Here is a 22,075-nt window from a genome sequence, read left to right as displayed (position 1 = left end):
CTGCCTCAGTGTCCAAAAGTGCTGGGATTACAGACGTGAGCCACCGTGCCCGGCCCAGAACTGACTTTCCTCTGTTCACCTGCAGGCTACTCTTGGCAACTTTGCCATTCGCGTAGACGGGACTTCCCAGTCATGGCTCAGGACTCCTTGTCTTCATCTCCTTCAGTGAGCTTGCTGTCCATCCACTCCCCTCTCCTGGCAGCCCACTGCGTGCTGCTAAGGAGTTGAATTGTGTCCTTCCAATAAAATATGTTCACATCCTAACTGCTGGTACACGTGAATGTGACCTTATTTGCAAATACGGCCTTTGCAGATGTCATCAAATAAAAATGGGGTCATTAGAGTACCCACCCTAGTCCAATATAACTGGCGTCCTTACAAAAAGAAGAGAAAAGATGCAGAGAGAGAGGAGGAGACTATGTGACAGACAGAGACTGGAGGCAAGATATCTATGTGCCAAGGACTGCCTGTGACACCAGAAGCCAACAAGCATTTGGCTGACTCTTCCCCCTAGGGTCTTCACGAACAGCATGCTCCCGCCACACCCGGACCTTGGACTCCTGGCCTCTAGAATGGTGAGAATAAGCTTCTGTTTCCAGCCCTGCAGCCTGTGGTGCTTTGTTTTGGCAGCCACAGGAATCTGCACACCCAGTCTCCTCCAAGGCTTCATCGCATCAGCCACAGCTCCTCCACATCTCAGCTTCAGGCTCCCTCTACCCCCTGCCTCTGCCTCTCTTCCCAGCTCTCTCCCTCTAGCCCTTGATTCCATCGATTCTCCATCCTCACTGAAACCTACAGTCTCTGAAGATGGGAATCACGACTGTCTTGTTCACAACCTCCCCCAATCCCAACACTACGTGAACATGAAAGGGATTCAATAAGAGTGATACAAACAGATCACGCAGTCATGTGCCATACACAGTAACACTGAAGGATAAATGCCCCTCAAAAGGCCCATGAAGGCTGGAAGTGCTGGCTTACACTTGTAATCCCAGCACTTTCGGAGGCCGAGGCAGGTGGATCACCTGAGGTCAGGAGTTGGAGACCAGCCTGGCCAACATGGTGAAATCCCATCTCTACTTAAAATTTAAAAAATTAGCCAGGGGTGATGGTGCGCCCCTGTAATCCCAGCTACTTGGGAGGCTGAGGCAAGAGAATTGCATGAACTTGGGAGGTGGAGATTGCAGTGAGCCAAGATCGTGCCATTGTACTCCAGCCTGGGCAACAAGAGTGAAACTGTCTCAAAACAAACAAACAAACAAACAAAAAAACAACGCCATGAAGATCGTTCTGTTCAGGATATTAAGCTAGAAAGCCCCAATTCACTAGAGATCAAGAGCATCCTACATTTAATAGACCCCTTGGGTGTCATTATCCAGATCCTAACATGCCCTTTCACAGGGCTATTAGCAAAACAAACCGAGGACCTGGGCATATTTTCAAGGAAAAACGCTGTTTCAGGAAAACAGGCTGCAACCTGTACAGAACCACTGCATCATTTTCATGGTTCCAAACAGGTACGGGGGGAAAGTCCAAGCCCTGGCATTCGTCTCCGCTCATTTATAGGTTGCTTAAAGCTAAAACCTAACAACTATTATCTATTAGTACAGCTTTTTTTCTTGTTCCTCTTTTCCTACTGAAAACTATCATTTAAGGGTATTCTGATGTGGTCTGAATGTCTTGTGTGTCTCATTACAGGATTTTTTTTTTAACGGAAGAGAGGAACTTATTATGGCTTAGAATTCATCTGGGATGGGGTTTTCCAAGTGTCTGTCATTTGTATTTTGCTTTTATGATTTTTATCACATCTGTGTGCCCACATCATCACATAATATTCAAACTCCTCTTTTCTGTTTTTTTGTGTGCTCTCAGCATTTGGTGTTATTAAGATTTTGTTTGTTAAATACACTGAGTGACAAAGTATCCAAAGCCAGACACAGTATTTCCAATGCCCATTCACTCAAAAAAACAATTACTGAATGCTTTTGTCATAGGACACACACCTGCCCACAGGTTGATTTTACCGCCTGCCCCTCACTTAATGCTACCATGCACTGTCGTTGAAAAAATAAGGCATTTGGAATCTCTTCTACTACTAACTACCAGATAATCGTGTACATTCATGTATACACAGGAAAGCCTGACTATGCACCACAGCCATGTACACCTGATACTACATACCTGATACCATGCACCAGACCCAGTACACTCAACCCTTAAAGCAAGATTCTCTTGCCCACACTGGCCAGCAGGACAAACCTCTGTGTCCCAGCACACATTGGGATGCCTCAATCCAGCAGGAGTTTGTCCACTGTAATTCACTGTAATGATCATTACGGCACACGTTTGCAGTAATGGTTTACTCTTCATATATAAATTAGAAAGGCTCCAAGGACCCTTTCAATAACAGCATTCTTAGTTGCCTGTTCTATACCTTTCTGGTTTCTTTATTGATATATAATTTGTATATAATAAAATTCACTCCTTTAACATATATAACTGAATGGTGGTTAATGTATGCAGAGTTGTGCACCTATGCCCACAATCAATTTTAGAACATTTTCTTCACCCTCAAAGGAAACCCCATAACTGTTAGTAGTCACTACTCACTCCCCAACCCCAGGTCCTGGCAAACACTAACTTACTTTCTCTTTCTATGAAGTGACCTATGTTTTGCTTTGTTTCTTTTTTCAGACAGTGTCTTGCTCCGTCACCCAGGCTGGAGTGCAGTGGCGCAATCTTGGCTCACTGCAAACTCTGCCTCCCGAGCTCAGCGATTCTTCTGCCTCAGCCTCCTGAGTAGCTGGGATTATAGGCACCTGCCACCACACCTTTAATTTTTGTATTTTTAATAGAGACAGGGTTTCACCATGTTGGCCAGACTGGTCTAGAACTCCTGACCTCAGGTAATTGTCTGCCTGGAGCTCCCAAAGTGCTGGGATTACAGGTATGAGCCACCGCGCCTGACTGAGTGACCTATTTTTGAATATTTCGTATAAATAAAATCATATAACATGTGCAACTTGCTTCCTTCACCTAGGAAAACGGGTTCAACATTAATCCATGTTGCAGCATGCATCAGTACTTCATCCCTTTCTGTGGCTGAAAAATATTCCACTGTACCTAAGTTGTTTATCCTTTCGTGAGCTGACGGACATCTACGTTTGTTTACATCATGGGTTTGATGTATTAATTACATATATATACATGTGAACAGGCACTACAGTAATTTTCCACACATCACCTAAAAGCATCTTGCAGACAGCAGCTGCATGTGCGTTACCGTCTGGGAACCAATGGGCCTGACGTGAGCCTAGACATGGGTTGGTTCCTCCGTGTCCTGGAACAGCCCCTAGCCACCCTTCCGATGGGACATACCCAGTTAGTGACAATCCCCAGCCCTCTGCTTCCCTTGCCCTTGGCAAATAGCCACGGAAGAACTACCGACAACGTCACACTGCTGCACGATGCTGGGCTGCCTGTGCCTCTCCCTGTCTCGGCCACCAGGATCCAGGGGCTTGGGATGACTTATGAATCACTATGTAGAAGAAGGGCGGGTCCCCTCAGCTTAGCACCATCAAGTGATGAGGACTCCCAGCCCTGCTGTCCCCATATGGCCTTGGGCTCCACGTCCATCGCCTCTCTGATAGCCTCCTCTGTAAAATAAGGGCTTGGATCGAGTTCTAAACTAGTAATAAGAGCCAACGCTCACTATACACTGTGTATCGTGTGGGCGCTTGTACAGACTAACTCCTTTAATCCAGACACTTGCCCTAGGAGAGGCTATATGAGCATTCCCATTTTTCAGAGGAGGAAACGGGGGCACAGAGAGCTAAGAAACTTGCCAGAGTTCACAAAACCAGGAAGTGGCAAGCTTAGAATTTAAACAGACGCAGGCTGGCTCTGGGGTCCTTGCTCTTAGGCAGAAAGACCCAAACCCACAGGCAAAGAGTGGCAAGAAAGCTGATACGGTTTGAATGTGTGTCCCCACCCAAACCTCATGTTGAAACATAAGCCCTAATGTTGGAAGTGGGAGGAGACTGGACGACGAGTGGATGCCTCATGAACGGTTTAGTGCCATCTCCTTCGAGCCGTTCTTGCTGGAGTGAGTTCCTGAGAGATCTGATTGTTTCATAGCATGTGGCACCTCCCCTTTCTCCCTCTCCTGCCCCTGCTCTTGCCATGTGACATGCCTGCTCCCCGTTCCCCTTCCGCCTTGATTGGAAATTTCCTGGAGCCTCCCCAGAAGCTGAGCAGACACCATGCTTCCTGTACAGCCTGTGGAACCGTGGACCAATTAAACCTGTTTTCTGAATAAATTACCAACCCTCAGGTATTTTTCAGTAATGCAATAATAGCCTAATACAAAAGGGACCCCCCCCCATCATATGCTGTCATTCACTTTGCAAGCATTCACTGCGCACTCTGTACCTGTCGGAGAATGTGCTATTGGGAGGCTGGAGTTCGGGTGACGGGGCTGCACCTTCCCCAGCCCTTCCTGTTCTGCAGCCTCCCCACCTTCTCTTGCTGCAGGGAAGGGCTCAGAGCCCACTGACCACCTTGGCAAGGCAAGGGGCGGCCACAGCACTCCTACCTGACCCCGATCGTGAACATACTGAGGAGCTGTTTCCCTTGCAACCAGCCAATGAGCATGATGAGACCTGGGGAAGAGACAAAAACAGCCTTATCTCCATGTGCACTACACACGCTGATGCCTGGATGGATTCAAATCCACTTCCTTCAAGAGTTTACAGGAACGCATGCACAGAGGAACGACTGATCACCTCAACCACTTTCAACCCTTCTCTTCCTTTTTCTAAGAGAGATATGTTTACACCTACAAAAACCTGGTTTTACTTTCTCGGGAAAGGTCCAAGCCAAATTTAAGTTAAAGGCTCCATCAGTTTATTTCGGACTGTTTGCAAGCATTTACATCTTATTCCCCAAGTTTCCCATCTGCTGTGTGTATCCAGAACATCCCCCCATGTGGTGTTTGGTGTGGAAAATGCAGCCGCTCCTGTGATGGGCAGATGGGTCACTGTTTTTTTTTTAATTATTTTATTCTGTGGTACTCATGATTAAATATACTCCATTTCCATTTTCCTTCATTAATAGTTTACCAAATATTTACTGCACACCAGTTACTGCACTAGGTATACAAGACACGGAGGTGGTTACAGATAGACTCTCAAGGCACAAATGGCAAGAGCTGCCCTGGGGCCTGTGGAAGTTCATGAGATGCTCTGGCAACAGGGAAAGGTGCTCGGGTTGCCTGGTGCAGCCTGCGTCTCCTCGTCTGTAAAACGGGGCTCATGGCCGTGCAACCCTCAAAGAGTAGTTCCCTGGTTTAAGGTGTGACAGTCTGTGCTCAGCACAGCTCCTGGGCCACAGCAAACACAAGCCTAATCTTTAACTCTTGTTGCCATCATTACCGGAAGGAGAGAGTAGGTACTGGGAACGTGCATGGGGTTGCCAGGTGACACCCTTGGAGAGCTTACTAAAGAAGCTTAGCTTTGCTTTGCAGAGGCCAGGGATGTTTTCTGATGCGTGGTAGTGGGGTGTGTGTGTATATGTGTTGAGGGGGGCAGCTGCGACAGTATCTGTTAGTTTTGTTTTGGGCATTCAACTATTGGCTACTAAACTCAGTCATCAACTGAAATCTTAGCTAGAACCCAAATGAACTCTAATGAAATAGATTAATAGATTAGCAAGGGGAGCTCTACAGGGGTGAGGCAGTGAGCCTGGAGACACCCCCACTAGGAACTTACTCCACCTTTGTGGCATTCCCATAGTAGAAGGCTGGAGATTCCTCACAGGCGCTCACAAGAATCAACTAGGCACATCTCTTCTGAAATCCATGTTCAGTGTCTATACATTAGTAGCTTGAAAATGGCCACACTGAGAGTATTTACACCATGGGAATTGGCAAATGCTACTTTGCTCTAGAAGCACTGACCAGCATGGTGTTGCTTCCCTGCACCTGCCCCTTGGGCCTTCTAGGATGTCTGTGAGACTGAGTGTCAAAACTCTCCATCTGCTAGAGCAGTTCTCAAAATGTTTAAAAAAAAAAAAAAAAAAAAGCCCAGTGCAGTGGCTCATGGCTGTAATCCTAGCACTTTGGGAGGCCAAGGCAGGCAGATCACTTGAGGCCAGGAGTTTGAGACCAGCCTGGCCAACATGAGAAAACCCCGTCTCTACCAAAAATACAAAAATTAGCTGGGCGTGATGGTGCATGCCTGTAATCCCAGCGACTCAGGAGGCCGAGGCAGGAGAATTGGTTAACCCAGGAGGCAGAGGTTGCAGTGAGCTGAGATCATGCCACTGCACTCCAGCCTGGGCAACAGAGTGAGACTCCATCTCAAAACAAACAAACAAAAAAAGTCTGAGTGATATCATGGGTCTTGCTGTGGACATGTCAATTTCAGTTCTAATTTAACTTAAGAAACATGGGCTTACATAAGCTGTTTCTCTCAAGGCTGTTCTCTGGCTTCGCAGTTTTGGCCACACTCACCAGCACCTCCCTCATCACTGGATGTGCTATAGGCAGTGGCGTGTTGGTTTATTCCTTTATTCAATTTTTCACTCAACAAATATTTACTGAGAATCTATTAGGGACCAGGCACAGGTTGATCCTAAAGGCTGGAATAAAGGACACAGAAGTAAGGCCAGAACTGGAAAGAGCAGGAAGAAGCCAGTGAAGGGACTGGGGCAGCACTATGGGGATGTTAAGCCTGAACATCTAGATTCAGGACCGCAGCATCATGTCAATGCTATTTGTCGTGTTACCAAAGGTCAGGAAGTCCCAGTCCAAGCACAGCCTGCTTAGAAGCATAGAACTATGGTTGGGTGCACAGTTAAACTACATTTCCCAGTCTCCTTTGCAGTTATGTAGGCCATGTGGCTCCATTCTCGCCAATAAAAGATGGTCAAATTGATGATTCCACTTCCTGGTCTATGCCTTAAAAATGTCCTCCACAAGCCTCCATGTTTCCTCTTTCACCATCTGCTGGCTGAACAGAAATATGGCCTCCAAGGACCCAGAGGAAGATAGAGCAGCAATATAACAGGGGCCTGGGCCCAAGTCACTGTTTGTAGGCGAGCTATCCACGAGAGCCACTGGACCAGGAATACACCAACGGACTTTGGACTGCCATGTGAGCAAGGAACAAGCGTTTACTATGTTAAACCAAGAAAATGTAGTGGCTGCTTGTTACAGCAGCCAGCCTGGTCCAACTATACAGAAAGCTCTTGTTGCTTTTGGAGAGCCTCTGACCCCAATCCCCAAGCCTTATGCAGCTGAGTAGCAAGACATTTGAGAAACAGCCATGGTGGCCCCCCTATGATGGCTCCCCTCCACCTGCAGAACGAACCCAGTATGGAAACTGCTTCACTCACCGATTATGCCAAAGGAGAAGAGTGTCAGTTGCTTTCCTAGCCTGTCCATGCTTTTCTGCAAAGGAGTTTTAGGTGTCTGAAAGGGTGAGCACAATGGGTTAGTTGGACAAGATCCCAGCTTCTGCCTGCCTTTGTTCAAAATGTCTTCACCTTGCCATCCTACAGCTTCAGTGATGATTACACAGGGGTACACATATGTCAACATTCATTGACTTTTGCACTAAACATCTGTGCGTGTTACTCTCTGAAAGCTGTATCTTTATGAAAATGCTAACAAATGTCTTACATGTTTAAAAAGAGGCCAGGTGTGGTGGCTTATGCCTGTAATCCTGGCACTTTGGGAGGCTGAGGCAGACAGATTGCTTGAGCTCAGGAGTTTCAGACCAGCCTGGGCAACATGGTGAAACCCTGTCTCCAATAAAAAAAAAAATTAAATGTTTAAGAAGTATACTTATATTAATCACATGCCACTCATTCCTCAGGAGTAGGCAGGGCTGGTATTATTTGCCTATAATAATCTCAAACTCGAGCTTACAAAAATCCCGAAGCTCCCTCCCGCCCCTTACCTCTTCAGCCTGCATCATCTTAAACACTTCTCCGAACTGAGAGCTCTCCCCTGTTCCAATCACGACCCCCTGTGTCCAGGAGAGAGAGAAGTATGAAATCTAAGGTCTGGGAGCCTGTGGGTTATGGGAGCCTGTGGGTTATGGGAGCCCAAGGCCTCAGTGCCCCAGGGCTTACCTGGCCCCTCCCATACTGCACCAGGGTCCCCATGAAGACGATGTTGCTGAGGGTGGTGAGGTCCCCACCGCCTGTCAAGGGACTGTCTGTTTTACTACATGGCTCGGCTTCCCCGGTGAAACTGGATTCATCCACCAAGAGGTCCGTGACCTAGGAGAGCAAGGGGAAAAGGCCGTGGAATCTCCCTGTCACCCCGAGAATTGGTGTTAAAAGCACAAAATGGTACCAGCACCTTCACAGAAATGAACTCGAGAGCACAGTGAACCTACAGAATGAGCGTCACAATGACGGCCTCTGAGGCCTCCACGATCAGAAAAGCTGTGAATGAGCAGCCTCCCTTAAAAACATAAAAGTCTCATATCTTTGCTTAATATTGCTCGAAATTTTGATACAATCTAAAAAGAAAAATGAAAGTGATGGCTATTTTAGGATATACCTTTCAAAACACCTGTGCGAGTCTCCACATACGCAGTCCACTCTTCACCTTGGAGATGCCTGTACAATCTGTATGGTTCCCACACACTCCCACACAATAACCAACCCAGGTTATTCAGGGAGAATCTAGGGCAATAGTAACACCAGAAACACAGACAGGGACGCAGAGACACTCACACACCCTGGCAGGGGGAAGGGAGGTACTGACATTTGTAGAACACTGACTACGCACCAGGCCCTGTGTGCAGCTCCCCACAAGGCTTAGCCCTCAGACCTCACCACCCCCAATGGAAGACTCTATTATCTTCCCCGTTTTGCATGTGGGGAAACTGAAGCATGGAAGAATTAAGTAATTTGCTCAAGTTTCCATAGCTAGTTAGTGGCAAAACAGACATTTGAACCAAAGCACTGGTTCTAGAAACTATACTCTTAACCATCCTGCAAAACCACAACTTGACCTCGGACTTAACACATCTCACTCCCGAGGTGAGGCTCCCAGGGCCAGAACCGTGCCAGACACCTCTGAGTTCACAGAGAGGGGCTGGGTGGGCCTATCCCTCGGGACCCGGTCACGTAAGCATGTAAAACCAAGCTAGAGAGAAGCCTTCCTCCACAAACCACCAGAGAAGCACAGCCAGATCAGTGATTCTCAAACAGGGACCTGCGACTTCTCTATAATTTACAACTGTTTAAATTTAGCAATCATTTAAAAATATGTACACTGCCATAGGATCTCAGTCCCCAAGAATGACAGCGGCCGCCACTCACTGAGGTAATACCCGTCTCCCCCCTTCCTTCCCAGGGGGTCCCACAGTGTCAGGGAGGGGAGGCCTCCTGCTGCACAGCCACATTCCCGCCTCCCCGTGGCTCCCGTGGCTCCAGCTCTGGACAATGAAGCATAAGAAGTCACTGAGTGATGCCGGGGAAAATCTTTGAAGGAGGCTCGAAGAACATTCTGGAAAATACCTGGCTGGGGCTCCTCAAAACCGTCAAGGACAGCCGGGCATGGTGGCTCACATCTGTAATCCCAGCACTTTGGGAGGCCAAGGCAGGCAGATCACTTGAACTCAGGAGTTCAAGATCAGCCTGGCCAACACAGTGAAACCCCGTCTCTACTAAAAATACAAAAATTAGCCGGGCATGGGGGCAGGGGCCTGTAACCCCAGCTACTCAGGAGGCTGAGGCAGGAGAATCTCTTGAACCTAGGAGGCGGAGGTTGCAGTGAGCCGACACTGCCCCACTGCACTCCAGCCTGGGTGACAGAGAGAGACTCTGCTCAAAACAAAAACAAAACCGAAACTGTCAAGGTGAAGGTCGAAAACAAGGACCATCAGAAACTGTCAGAGCCAACAAGAACCTCAGGACACAGGACCATTAAATGTCACGTGGGATCCTGGAGCAGAAAAAGGACATTAGGGAAATCAATGGGGATCTGAAAGTGGCGCGGACTCAAGGTAACAAGAAGGCATCAATATGGGTTCCTTAGTTGTGACCGATGCACCCAAGTAAGCTAAGGCATTAAAAACAGGAAGGGATCCTGGGTGAGGGGTAGATGGGAACCCTGAGCTGAATTTTTCTGCAAATCTAAAACATTCTCAAACAATGAAGTCCTTTTAAAACAACAACAACAACGACAAAAAAAAACGAAAGGAGAGATCAAAGGTGACCCCCACCCGGGAAGGCAGCTTGGAAGAGAAGGACGAAGAAGGAAGAGGCGTTTGGAAGAGAGGAGGCACATGGGGTGGGGAGTGAGTGTGGGTGTGGACAGATTGGAAATCTGCCCATCCATATCCTCGACAGGCCAGGGACTCCTCTGGACACTGGGAATACCGCAGGGAATAGGATACAATCTCTGCCTCAGGGAGATGATACTCCATGGAGGAGGGAGGGGGGACTGACGATAAACAAGCACTGGATCCAACACCAGGGTGTACAGAGCAGGGAGGGAGGACCCTGAGAAGAGGCTGCTGGGGGAAGGCCTGGGAGGAGGGACAGGGAGCAGAGACCTCTGGGATGAGATAGGCTAAGTCGCATGTGGTGGGGGAGGGTTTTAGGTGCCCCCATGGCGGTTGAAAGCAAAAACTTATCTGGCTTCTTGGTCAGCATGAGACAAGTAGCTTGGGCCTCCTTTGCCTAAAATGGCTGTTTTATGCCAAAAGCTGCTATCTCCAGGAAGCCCTCCCTGACTGCACCAGGCCAGGCAAGTCTCTCCCTTTTGGGAAATCCAGGATTCCCAGTACTCCCACTCGTGGGTCCCTTAGCAGTCCTGGAACAGTACTTGTCACGAGTAGATTTAGGTTAGTCTGTCACTCTGGGCTATAAACTCATGAACACGGAGACCAGCTCTGCTTCCTGCACGGTGTCCTCGGCACCCAGCCCAGGGCCTGGTATGTAGTAGGTGCTCAGGAAACACTTGTCGAATGAATGAGCAATGTGGATGGGGAGTGGGGTGGGGGGCCCCAAGGCAGGAAGGGAGGAGGGAGGGGACCTGGAAAAGGGCCGGAGTGTGGCCTGCTGAATAACAGCCCCCTGCCCCCAGCTTTCCCATGATGTCCGCACCCTAATCCTCAACTTGGGAATGTGTTCTCTGTCGTGGTGACAGAGACTGTGCAGACATGACTAACTGAAGGACCTTGATATGGGGAGAATATGGTCTGGGTGACCAGGGTGGGCCCAGGGAGACCACAAGGGTTCTTATAAAGGAGGGAGAGGAAGGATGGTTGGAGATGTGTCTGACATCAGGGAAATGTAACAAAAGCAGTGGTGCGGGAACACGGAGCCATGAGCCAAGGAATGCAGGCGGCTTCTAGAAGCTGGGAAAGGCCATTAAACGGCTTCTCCCCTGGAGCCCCTGGAGGAGCACGGCCCCGATAGCATTTTTTTTTTTTTTAAGATGGAGTCTCACTCTGTCACCCAGGCTACAGTGCAATGGTGCAATCTGGGCTCAATACAACCCCCACCTCCCAGGTTCAAGCGATTCTCCTGCCTCAGTCTCCTGAGTAGCCGGGACTACAGGTGCACGCCACCACGCCTGGCCAATCATTGTATTTTTAGTAGAGATGGGGTTTCACCATGTTGGCCAGGCTGGTCTTGAACTCCTGACCTTAGGTGAATCACCCACCTCTAATATCACTTCTTTCTAACACTTGTGTGTCTGTTTTGAGAGGCAACTCTCCCATCATTCCCCAAGCCCACCTTGGTTTAATTTGTTATTGCAGCCTGCTTTAAACTGGAAAATCATATAGCCAAAAGTTGTTAGGCTTAAAGTGAGAATGACAATTTATGAAATATGGTTTGAGGGGCTCTATGCGTAGAATACGCTTGTCTGCTAACTTCCTTCCTGTCTTGTGTGCATGCACGTGCATGTATGTTTCAGCATGTGTGTATGAGAGAGACTATACATGCCTACAGTCAGCTAAGTGTCTGCTCCTTGACCAGCTCCATCAAATACCCCATTGACAAGGGTTTGGAATCACTCACCTCAGTGAGTCGGATGTCTGCAGGGATCCGGTCTCCGATGGAGAGAGATACGACGTCACCAGGAACCAGTTCTCGAGCAAGCAGATGCTGGAGTTTTCCTTCTCTTAGGCTGCATTTGACATGGTAAAAAGCAAAAGCATCCATGCTGACATTTGTTTTTATGCACTTTGATACATTTGAACAAGGAGAATAGAAACACACTTTTCTCTTTTAATACACACCAACCCTGTGCCTTTAGGGTGTTATTATTTTGAAATTAACATATCCTTTAAGACTTTAGGGAAAGTATGTGGTTTCTGGGCATCCCTGGGCGACATCTGAAAGATGAGGCCATTGCTGTTTACCCCGCCTGGAAACCACGTGGGCCACATGCCCCAGGGAGGCTCCTGGGGTCAAGGTCAGCGGTTCTAAAGCCTCCGAATGCAGCCGGCAGAGTTTTGTCCTCAGAGCACACAGCACTCAGGGTGCAGGCTCTATCTCAGGAAGTCAGGGATGGCAGAGCCTTTTCACAGCTGGGAGGAAGCCCAGAACCTCCATTCCCACAGGACCATGACCAGCTGCCCTCAGACTACGGATGTGCTTCCGTGCAGGCTCCAGGTGGAATCCTGCACACCACCGACCCTTGCCCGTCCCAGCTGACTCCGACCTCCGACCTGGCCCCTTCAACCCATCCTGCATATGGCAGCTGGAGCGCTCTTAGAACCCCAAACCAGATCCCACCTCCCTCCTGCTCCAATGGCCTGCTCCTATGGCTTTCCCATGACCTTGGTACCAAACTCAAAGATCTCCTCTGGGGGAGGCCAGCCTCCTGCAGCGCCCATCTCTTTCCATCCAGCCCTCTTAAACACACAGGCTCCTTCTGGTCTCAGGGGCTTTGCAGACCTCAAATGCAGGAGCAGAAATTCCCCTCTTCCCTGTTAATGCAATTTTATCATGTTCAGGTATCCACCCTCTCCCCACAGCCACGTGCTCTGGGGAGTGGGTCATGCCTGGGTAAGACTCCTGCCCTTGATTGGCTTAGGTATCAGCACATTATGCAACAGTGGCATGAGAGATGAGTGGCTGTTTGCTGGGGGCTTGTGGGAAAAGATTTCCTTACTGTATGTGCGTGTGCACGCACACACACCCCCCTTCTTCTATAGGGCCTTTATGTGTTTGGCTGTGATGCCTGGAGCTCTGGCAGCCATCTGGGACCATGAGGACAACCAGCCAAGAACCAATGCAACCCCAATGAGCTCAAGGTGGCAGGGTAAGGAGGTGAAAGGGGAAGGTTCCGGGTGCTCTCCTGAATTAACTAACCCCACGGCTCCCACCTCAGATCCCTGGCTATGAGACAATATACTTTTCTTGGGGTTTGTGCAATTGAACTTTCTGTTCCTTGTAGCCAAGAGCACCTGCCAGAGATATACCTGTTGCTCCCTCAGCTCCTCCCAAGGCAGGCTCCTCTTCCTCAGGCCTCAACTTAAATGTCACCTCCTCTCTAAATGTCAGCCTGATCAACAGCTATTTAGGGTTGTCCTCACCCTTCCACCAGTCACTATTACATCTCGGTGGGATTTTTTATTTGTTTTGGTGGCCTTGGGTATTTTTTGGCTTTCGTGTACCTGGACAATTCCAAAGTCATCTTGTTTCTTCACTGGCTTATTATGTATTCCCTTGGTAGGAATGTGAGGTCCCCAGAGGGCGCGGCCTCCCCATTTCTTCCACTTGTATAACCTCAATGCCCTTTCTCCAGGCATACAGTAGGTGCTTAATAAATATTTGATGCCTGCACCAGGGATGGAGTAACACAGGGAGGGGGTCCCGCATAGCAGGGTTTCCCCTGACTTGGAAATAGGTCTCGGAGACTCAGAGGGTGGGCTTCACCTCTTCAGCGCTCTTTCAACTCTACTGGGCTGCCTGACACTGCTGTTTTGGTAAATAAAACTGTCTTTTACAAGTGACCTCCCGGGAGACATCAATAATGCACGCTATTCACCTGAAAGGCCAATACTTGATATTTAAGCTTAAGATTGCATCATCAAATCACATAAATCATCTATGCTTCCGTTTGCTCAGTTAATGATGTCACATGTCTGGATTTCTGACAGCATTGTTCATTCAACCAGCGAGCCCAGACATTTCTACTGCTCCTGTGGCCCTTCTACAACTGACTCACCCTCTCTGATGTAAGTCAATTCCGTATCATCCTCTTATTGTCCCTATTTGGTCCTTTGTCATTCTCTGCCTTGTATTATACACACGTACCCCTTGCATGCTGACTCTTTGAGATGCGGGACCATATCTCACTAGGGCTTTCTACCCCAGCCCTATGGCTCACTTGCACAACATGTGCCTGGGATATATACTAAAGCTCTCCCTGAAAATTATCCTTCAGAAAATACGGAGTTGCCCTGTGTTTGCCAAATGCTGGAAATGGGTCTTGGAGACTCAGAGCGTGGTCTGAGTTGTTCCCAAGCACCCCAGATCATGAGATACTTTTTTTTTTTTGCGACGGAGATTCGCTCTTATCTCACAGGCTGGAGTACAATGGAGTGATCTTGGCTCACTGCAACCTCCACCTCCACGTTCAGGCAATTCTCCTGCCTCAGCTTCCCAAGTAGCTGGGACTACAGGCACCCACCACCATGCCCAGCTAATTTTTTTAAATTTTTAGTAAAGACAGTTTCACCATGTTGGGCAGGCTGGTCTTGAACTCCTCACCTCAGGTGAGCTGCCTACCTCAGCCTCCCAAAGTGCTGGGATTACAGGCGTGAGCCACCACGCCCAGCTGATCACAGGATACTTTCTATCACTTTGAGCAGCCAGGTATGTTTGGGAAAGACAGATCAGCCTGAAACGACCTCAACCAATGTTAGCAGGGGTGGGGAGAAGACTTCAGCCTTTTTTGAAATCATTTCTTTTTCTACAAGAAGAATGAGCTTATGGACCACTGCTATGCTAAAAGTTAAGCTTAGAATGAGCTGTTTTCCCATCCTGAGCAACATAGTGAAACCCCATCTACACACACACACACACAGACACAGACACACACACACGCACATATACACACACACACGCACAGATACACACACACATGCACACACACACGCACATACAGATACACAGACATGCACACACACATGCAAACACAGACACACATGCACAGACACATACACATACACACACATATGCACAGACACACACACGCACACAGACACACATACACACAGACACATGCACACATGCACGCACACACACACACACACACGCACACATATACACACACACACAATCAGGTTTAAAAAATAAAAATGCAAAAAATGCAATAACTTTTGTAGCAGCTGATACAAAAAAGTAGTCAGGTGTGGTGGCATGGCATGCACCTGTACTCCCAGCTACTTGGGAAACTAAGGCAGGAGGATCACTTGAGCCCTGGAGGAAGGCACAGGTTGCAGTGAGCAGAGATCCTGCCACCGCACTCTAGCCTAGGCAATAGACCCAGACCCTGTCTCAACAACAACAAGAAAGAAGAAAGAAAGAAAAGAGAGAAAGATACAAAGAGAGAAAGGTAAGAAAGGAAAGAAAAAGGAAAAAGCCGTTTTCCCTCCTGGGCCTGTCAGCTTCCTCCACCAATGGCAGCTGTTCCTAGAAGGGCCCCCGCAGATGTTCTAAGCTGAGCTGCCCAATATGGTAGCCACTAGGTCCATGTGCATATTTAAATAAAAATTAAAATTAAATAACATTAGGAATTTAGTTTGTCGGCCGGGCACGGTGGCTCACACCTGTAATCCCAGCACTTTAGGAGGCTGAGGCAGGCAGATCACATGTGGTCAGGAGGTCGAGACCAGCCTAGCCAACATAGCGAAACCCCATCTCTACTAAAAATATAAGAATTAGCCAGGTGTAGTGGTGCATGCCTGTAATCCCAGCTATTTGGGAGGCTGAGGCAGGAGAATTGCTTGAACCCGGGAGGTGGAGGTTGCAGCGAACTGAGATTGTGCCACTGCGCTCCAGCCTGGGCGACAGAGCAAGGCTCCATCTTAAAAAAAACAAAAAAAACAGAATTGCCAGATGCCATATTGGACAGGGTAGATGATATTAACAGAACATCTCCTGCAAGTTCTATCACACGGGGCTATGCTAAGCAGAAATGGCCATGCGGTACTGGCAGACGTTTTAATCTTTTCTCTTTCCTTGTTAAACATCTTTGGTAAGAGCCGTGCAATAATCAATGGAAAGCTCTGGGCAGGAAGAGGCTGTTGCAGCTGCTGAGTAGTTACTCAGGTTCACTCTCTCTATACCCTATGCTGCGGCCAACGTTCTGATGGCTCCGCTTGTTAAAACCTGGATCTTACTCTCCCGAGTCCATTCATTGAGAATTCAAATAAACCTCCAAACCCTCTTCCTAGGAAAAATGCACACAGTTCTGCACACTGTTTCACAGGCTTTGTGGCCTACCCTCTTCCCAGAGTCACTCCTGCTACGTGTGGCCCTCAGGCTAGGCACCCTGATTTAGACACTGATGATGGAGCTGAGGCCCAGAGAGCTTGAGTGACATGCCCAAGGACACACAGCAACCTGTTGGCAGACAGAGACCGGGCCTTAGAACTCCCAGTGACGGCCGGGCGCAGTGGCTCACGCCTGTAATCCCAGCACTTTGGGAGGCTGAGGCGGGCAGATCACGAGGTCAGGAGATCGAGACCATCCTGGCTAATACGGTGAAACCCCGTCTCTACTAAAAATATAAAAAAAAAAAAATTAGCCGGGCACGGTGGCAGGCACCTGTAGTCCCAGCTACGTGGGAGGCTGAGGCAGGAGAATGGCGTGAACCTGGGAGGTGGAGCTTGCAGTGAGCCGAGATCGCGCCACTGCACTCCAACCTGGGTGAAAGAGCGAGACTCTGTCCCAAAAAAAAAAAAAAAAAAAAAAAAAAAAAAAAAAAAAAAAAAAAAAAAGAACTCCCAGTGAGATGTGGTTCTCTTGTCCGACACTACCAAGGATACAACTTTCACCAAACATTTGCCAAACTCTCTAGCTCACTGGATCCTCCAGTGAACCAAAAAGTCCCAGGGAGGCCCTGACTTACCAGTTACATTCTGGAGGAACCAGCTTGGTCAGCTCTTCCAGAGATTTCTCCGACCTGTACTCCTGGCAGGAAGCACATGAGATGTGCTGTTCAAAGCTGGGGACTCCATGAAGCTCCTGTCCCGCCCGGGTTACCCTGACTGGGACCTCAGGAAATACTCACCTGGATGAAGGCCACAGTGACCACGATGAGCACTGCCTAGACGGCAAACGGAGGAGGGTGTCAGTGCCAGAGGCTCAGTGGGAGGGGGGACAGGGCGTGGCAGGCTAGGGGCTTGTCTTTAATGATTGATTTCCTTTCTTCTTGCAAAATAAGTGCACAGTACAGAAATTTAGAAAATATACTAGCCAAAAGAGCAGGAAAAAACTGACACTATCTTTCACTACCCAGAGGTGCACATTTTGCAGTACCCATCTAGATTTTTCTACGTAGACACACTTAAGGCACCACATCTTATAATATGGACATATACTTTTATAACCTGCCATTTTCACTGAACATGCTGCAAACACCATTCTCCACAACAGATGTGTATCTTACCCCAGTCTTTTTTTTTTTTTTTTGAAATGGAATCTTGCTCTGTCACCAGGCTGGAGTGCAGTGGTGCGATCTTGGCTCACTGCAACCTCCGCCTCCCAGTTTCAAGCGATTCTCCTGCCTCCGCCTCCCAAGTAGCTGGGACCACAGGCACATGCCACCACGCCCTGATAATTTTTTTGCATTTTTTGTAGAGACAGGCTTTCACCATGTTGGCCAGGATGGTCTCAATCTCCTGACCTCGTGATCCGCCCCCCTAGGCCTCCCAAAGTGCTGGGATTACAGGCATGAGCCACCGCACCTGGCCTACCCCAGCCTTTCAATTGGAAGTAGCAAATTCCATCGTGTGGAATAAGTCTGTGTTTGTATTTTAAAAGACCAGCTGGAACAAACGGAAAGAAGTGGGGAATGACAGCCATCAAAAGGTGCTCAGGCCAGGCACGGTGGCTCATGCCTATAATCCCAGCTATTTGGGAGGCCAAGGCAGGCGGATCACCTGAGGTCAAGAGGTCGAGATCAGCCTGGCCAACACAGGGAAACCCCATCTCTACTAAAAATATAAAAATTAGCAAAAATTAACCAGGAGTGGTGGCGGGCACCTGTAATCCCAGCTGCTCAGGAGGCTGAGGCAGGAGAAGCAGAGGTTGTAGTGAGCTGAGATCGTGCCACTGCTGTCCAGCCTGGGCGACACAGCAAGACTCTGGTCTCAAAAAAAAGAAAAAAAAATGTGCTCAGGAGAAGCCAGATACGAAAGGTCATGTACTGTCTGAATCCATTTTTTTTCTTGTTATACTTTAAGTTCTAGGGTGCATTATGCACAACGTGCAGGTTTGTTACATATGCATACATGTGCCATGTTGGTTTGCTACACCCATCAACTTGTCATTTACATTAGGTATTTCTCCTAATGCTATCCCTTCCCCAGCCCCCGACCCTATGAAAGGCCCCGGTGTGTGATGTTCCCTGCCCTGTGTCCATGAGTGAGATCATGCGGTGTTTGGTTTTCTGTCCTTGTAATAGTTTGCTTAAAATGATGGTTTCCAGCTTCATCCATGTCCCTGCAAAGGACATGAGCTCATCCATCTGAATCCATTTCTGTGACATATCCAGAATAGGTCATTCAACCCACAGAGATAGAAACAGATTGGTGGTTGCCAAGGGCTGGTAGGAGGGGGGACAGGAAGTGACTGGGGAGCACAGGGTTGCCTTCTGGGGTGATGAAAATGTTTTGGAACTAGGCAGAGGTGGTGGTTGCACCACGTCCTGAATGTACTCAATTTCAATGAATTGTTCACTGTGAAACAGTGAATATTTTATTATGCAAATTTCATCTAAATAAAAAAAATTGAGCGCTCAGTGGTTATGTCTGGGTAATGGATCAAAGGTGTTGTTCTTCGGAAGGCGAATGTGCACAGCCCAGGCTCTATTCCCCCATCCCAGGGTCACGGGAAAGGAATTCCCTGCAACACTGCTCCAGCAAAGACCCAGAAGCACCTGTGTGTCCACCAAGCAAGCAGTGGCCGAATAAACCAGGGCACCTTGATATTACGGTAAAGAAGGACGTAGATTTCCTTTCCTTTCTTTCTTCTTTATGTTCCTTTCCCCCCGCTACAGCTAACTCTTTTTTTCTTTGAATATAATAACAAGCAGAGACTCAGCAGACCTGTGGCTGCGTGCCCGGGAGCCGAGCGCTGTCAGGGAACTCACCGCGGCGATGCTGACGGCGTCCTCATACTCCTTGGTGAGGACACTCATCAGGGCCGAGCCCAGCAGCAGCAGGATCAGGGGGTTCTTAAACTGAAGAGGAAGTAACAGGGTGGGGCACATTCTTTAGTTTCAGGGACCAGAATGGGTTTCTTACTGTGCAGAAGCTTGTGTGACAGGGCTCTCAGTTCAGGGCCAGGCCTCCAGGTCAACACCATGGCGACTGAGGGCTGGGGAGACCACCCCCATGCAGTGGTCCTCCTCTGCCTGGAACTCCACCCCACTGACCCTCCTGGGAGTCGTCCCGACACTGACCCCCTGAAGACACTGGCCTCAGCCCTACCTTTGAGTTCTTGGTCTCGCCTCTCCACATCTCCATGACGCTCCAGGCCAGGACCTTCAGCAAGATGCCAGTCCTGGCTCAGAACAGCCAAGGATCCTCTCTCACCACACCAGCTTCCCAAATCCTGCACATCCCAGTCACTAAACTCAGTACCAACCTGCTCCTGTAACAGCCTCTAGGGACTCCAATGATGCCCTTCTCTAAAACAGCTGTTCCCAAAACTTCCTGAGAAGATTTTTACTTTATTTTATATATCTGCCCTTCCATTTCAGAGACATCTCATGGTAGCTCGTGTTCCAGAGGATTGAAAAGAAACACAAACACATAAAACCGGATTCAGAAGGCAGACCAAAGATCAGTATAAGGAAGAGAGTTAAAATATCAACAAGGGCAGGGCGCACAGGCTCACACTGTAATCCCAGCCCTTTGGGAGGCAGAAATGGGAGGACTGTTTGAGGCCAGGACTTCCAGTCCAGCCTGGGAAACACAGCAACACCCCATCTTTACAAAAAAATGAAAAAATTAGCTGGGCATAGTCAGGTGCACCTGTGGTCCCAGCTGCTCAGAAGGCTAAGGCAGGAGGATCACTTGGGCCTGGGAAGTTGAGGCCACAGTCAGCCATGTTTATGCCACTGCACTCCTGCTTGGAAAGCAGAGAAACTGTATCCCAGAAAAAAAAAAAATGCACCAGGTCTGGGCACCTTGATTCCCAGGCTGCCAGGCTCCTGTCACCTCAGGGACTCTGCACCCTGCCCTCTAGCGACGCCCTCCATCCACATCCTCACATGGCTTCTCTCCTCATTTCACTCAGGTCTCTGCCCCCCAGATGCCACCTCCTCAGAGCACCAGCCCAGTGCCTCCCTGCCGTCCCGTCCAGAGCCTTAGGTAGTGCTAAGGTAGAATTCCTAATGGTGACACTCCTGAGACAGAGGAACAGGGCTGCCTTGTGAGGTGATGAGTTCCCTGTCACGGGGGCAAGGATAGGAGAATCGCAACACTTGGCAGGCAGCAGGAACTCAACACATGTAAGCAATTAATAAGGGAGTGCAGACAGAACCTGTATACGCAAGGGCAGGAAAACCCAGCCGTCAGGAGCTCCCGTCCAGTCCTACAAGGATTCCCACAGATGCATTGCTGAACCGACAAGCTATAAGATGAATGAGCAGGTCCTCTGCTCTCAAGAAATGTAAGAGATTTCATTATGGGGAACACCCTGGCTGGAGGCTGGAAGAGGATCCTTGGTGAGAAGGAAGATGTTCACAGTGGGTTTCGACAGGGCAGAGGGGAAGGAGGACAACCAGGGGAAGTGAGGGAGCAGGTCCTAGTGGAAGGCGTGCCAGGGCAGAGCAAAGAGACCTCCAGCTGCAGAGGGGAGCTCCTCCCTCACAGCCCATGTCTCAGCCTCCTTCCCTGAACCCCAGCTTCCAGGAGCCTCCGCTGCCTCTTCCCAGCCCTGCAGTTTTAGGAAGCTTCGGGGCTAGCCAGAACCACCTGCATACCCAGAAGCCTCTTTTGATGCCAAAACGCATCGATGAATAACATTCCCAGAACACTGAGAACTGAGCCGTGATCAAGGAGGGGACCTCAAGGAGAGTGGAGACAGAGGATGCCGCACGGAGGACTGTGACTGGTTCCGGAATCGACCAATGGAGGAAGCTGTAAACACAGCCAACAGGAAGGCAGCTGAAGCCTGGGGCAGCCCAGCAGCCAGAGAATGAAGAAGGGGATGTCAGGGATGGGGCCAAGAGCATGCAAAAGGCTGGAAAAGGGGATCTAAGGCCATCTACATGCCCTCAGGCACCTGGAAAATTCTGCCTGCTCACTGGGCCTTTCTGAACTGGTCCTGCAAAGGTGGCGGGGTGTGCAGACTTCCAGACTGGAACTTGGAGCCATGTCAATTGCAGTTTTTTCTTTCCTCTTCTTAGTGGCTTCCAGGCATTTGATTGTGTGCCATTCATTCAGCACCGCACCAGCACCGATAGCAGCAGCTAGCAAGGGAAGGGGCTCTGGGTGCAGCTCCCTGGCTGCACTTCTCTGCACTGCTCCTCACTGCTATGTGACTTTGGGCTCAGGTTACAGATTCTATGGCACACTCAGTTAAATCTGAATTTCAGATAAACAAAGAACTTTTTGTTTTTAGTATAAGCATGTCCACTGTAATATTTGGAACACACTTATACTAGAAATTGCTTCTTGTTTATCTATCTGAAATTCACTTTGTTGTTCTTGTTGTTTGAGACAGGGTCTCACTCTGTCGTCCAGGCTGGAGAACAGTGGCACAATCTCAGTTCACTGCAGCCTCCACCTCCCGGGTTCCAAGAATCCTCCCACCTCAGCCTCCTCAGTAGCTGGGATTACAGGCATGCACTACC

At 48.9% G+C, this 22,075-nt stretch overlaps 1 protein-coding gene across 3 annotated transcripts in view; it reads right to left on the bottom strand.

Moving 5' to 3' along the window:
* ATP2C2 (ATPase secretory pathway Ca2+ transporting 2) overlaps positions 1-22,075 on the bottom strand; it is an 81,060-nt gene that overhangs the window by 30,019 nt on the left and 28,966 nt on the right. For 2 of the 3 annotated variants that reach the window (XM_012505237.2, XM_003272493.4), the window contains exons 4-11: positions 19,364-19,453; positions 17,282-17,317; positions 17,120-17,181; positions 12,052-12,160; positions 8,137-8,286; positions 7,962-8,030; positions 7,396-7,471; positions 4,595-4,661 (exon numbers count right to left, since the gene is read on the bottom strand). In XM_012505237.2, the coding sequence (XP_012360691.2) occupies positions 4,595-4,661; positions 7,396-7,471; positions 7,962-8,030; positions 8,137-8,286; positions 12,052-12,160; positions 17,120-17,181; positions 17,282-17,317; positions 19,364-19,453 (659 nt within the window). Of the gene's footprint in view, positions 1-4,594; positions 4,662-7,395; positions 7,472-7,961; positions 8,031-8,136; positions 8,287-12,051; positions 12,161-17,119; positions 17,182-17,281; positions 17,318-19,363; positions 19,454-21,202; positions 21,265-22,075 lie in introns of those variants that run through there. The other variant, XM_012505238.2, reaches the window with a different exon arrangement.

This window comes from Nomascus leucogenys, chromosome 2 (assembly GCF_006542625.1).
Source record: "Nomascus leucogenys isolate Asia chromosome 2, Asia_NLE_v1, whole genome shotgun sequence".
Classification (NCBI taxonomy): Eukaryota; Metazoa; Chordata; class Mammalia; order Primates; family Hylobatidae; genus Nomascus; species Nomascus leucogenys.
This window is presented reverse-complemented; position numbering and strand designations above follow the sequence as displayed.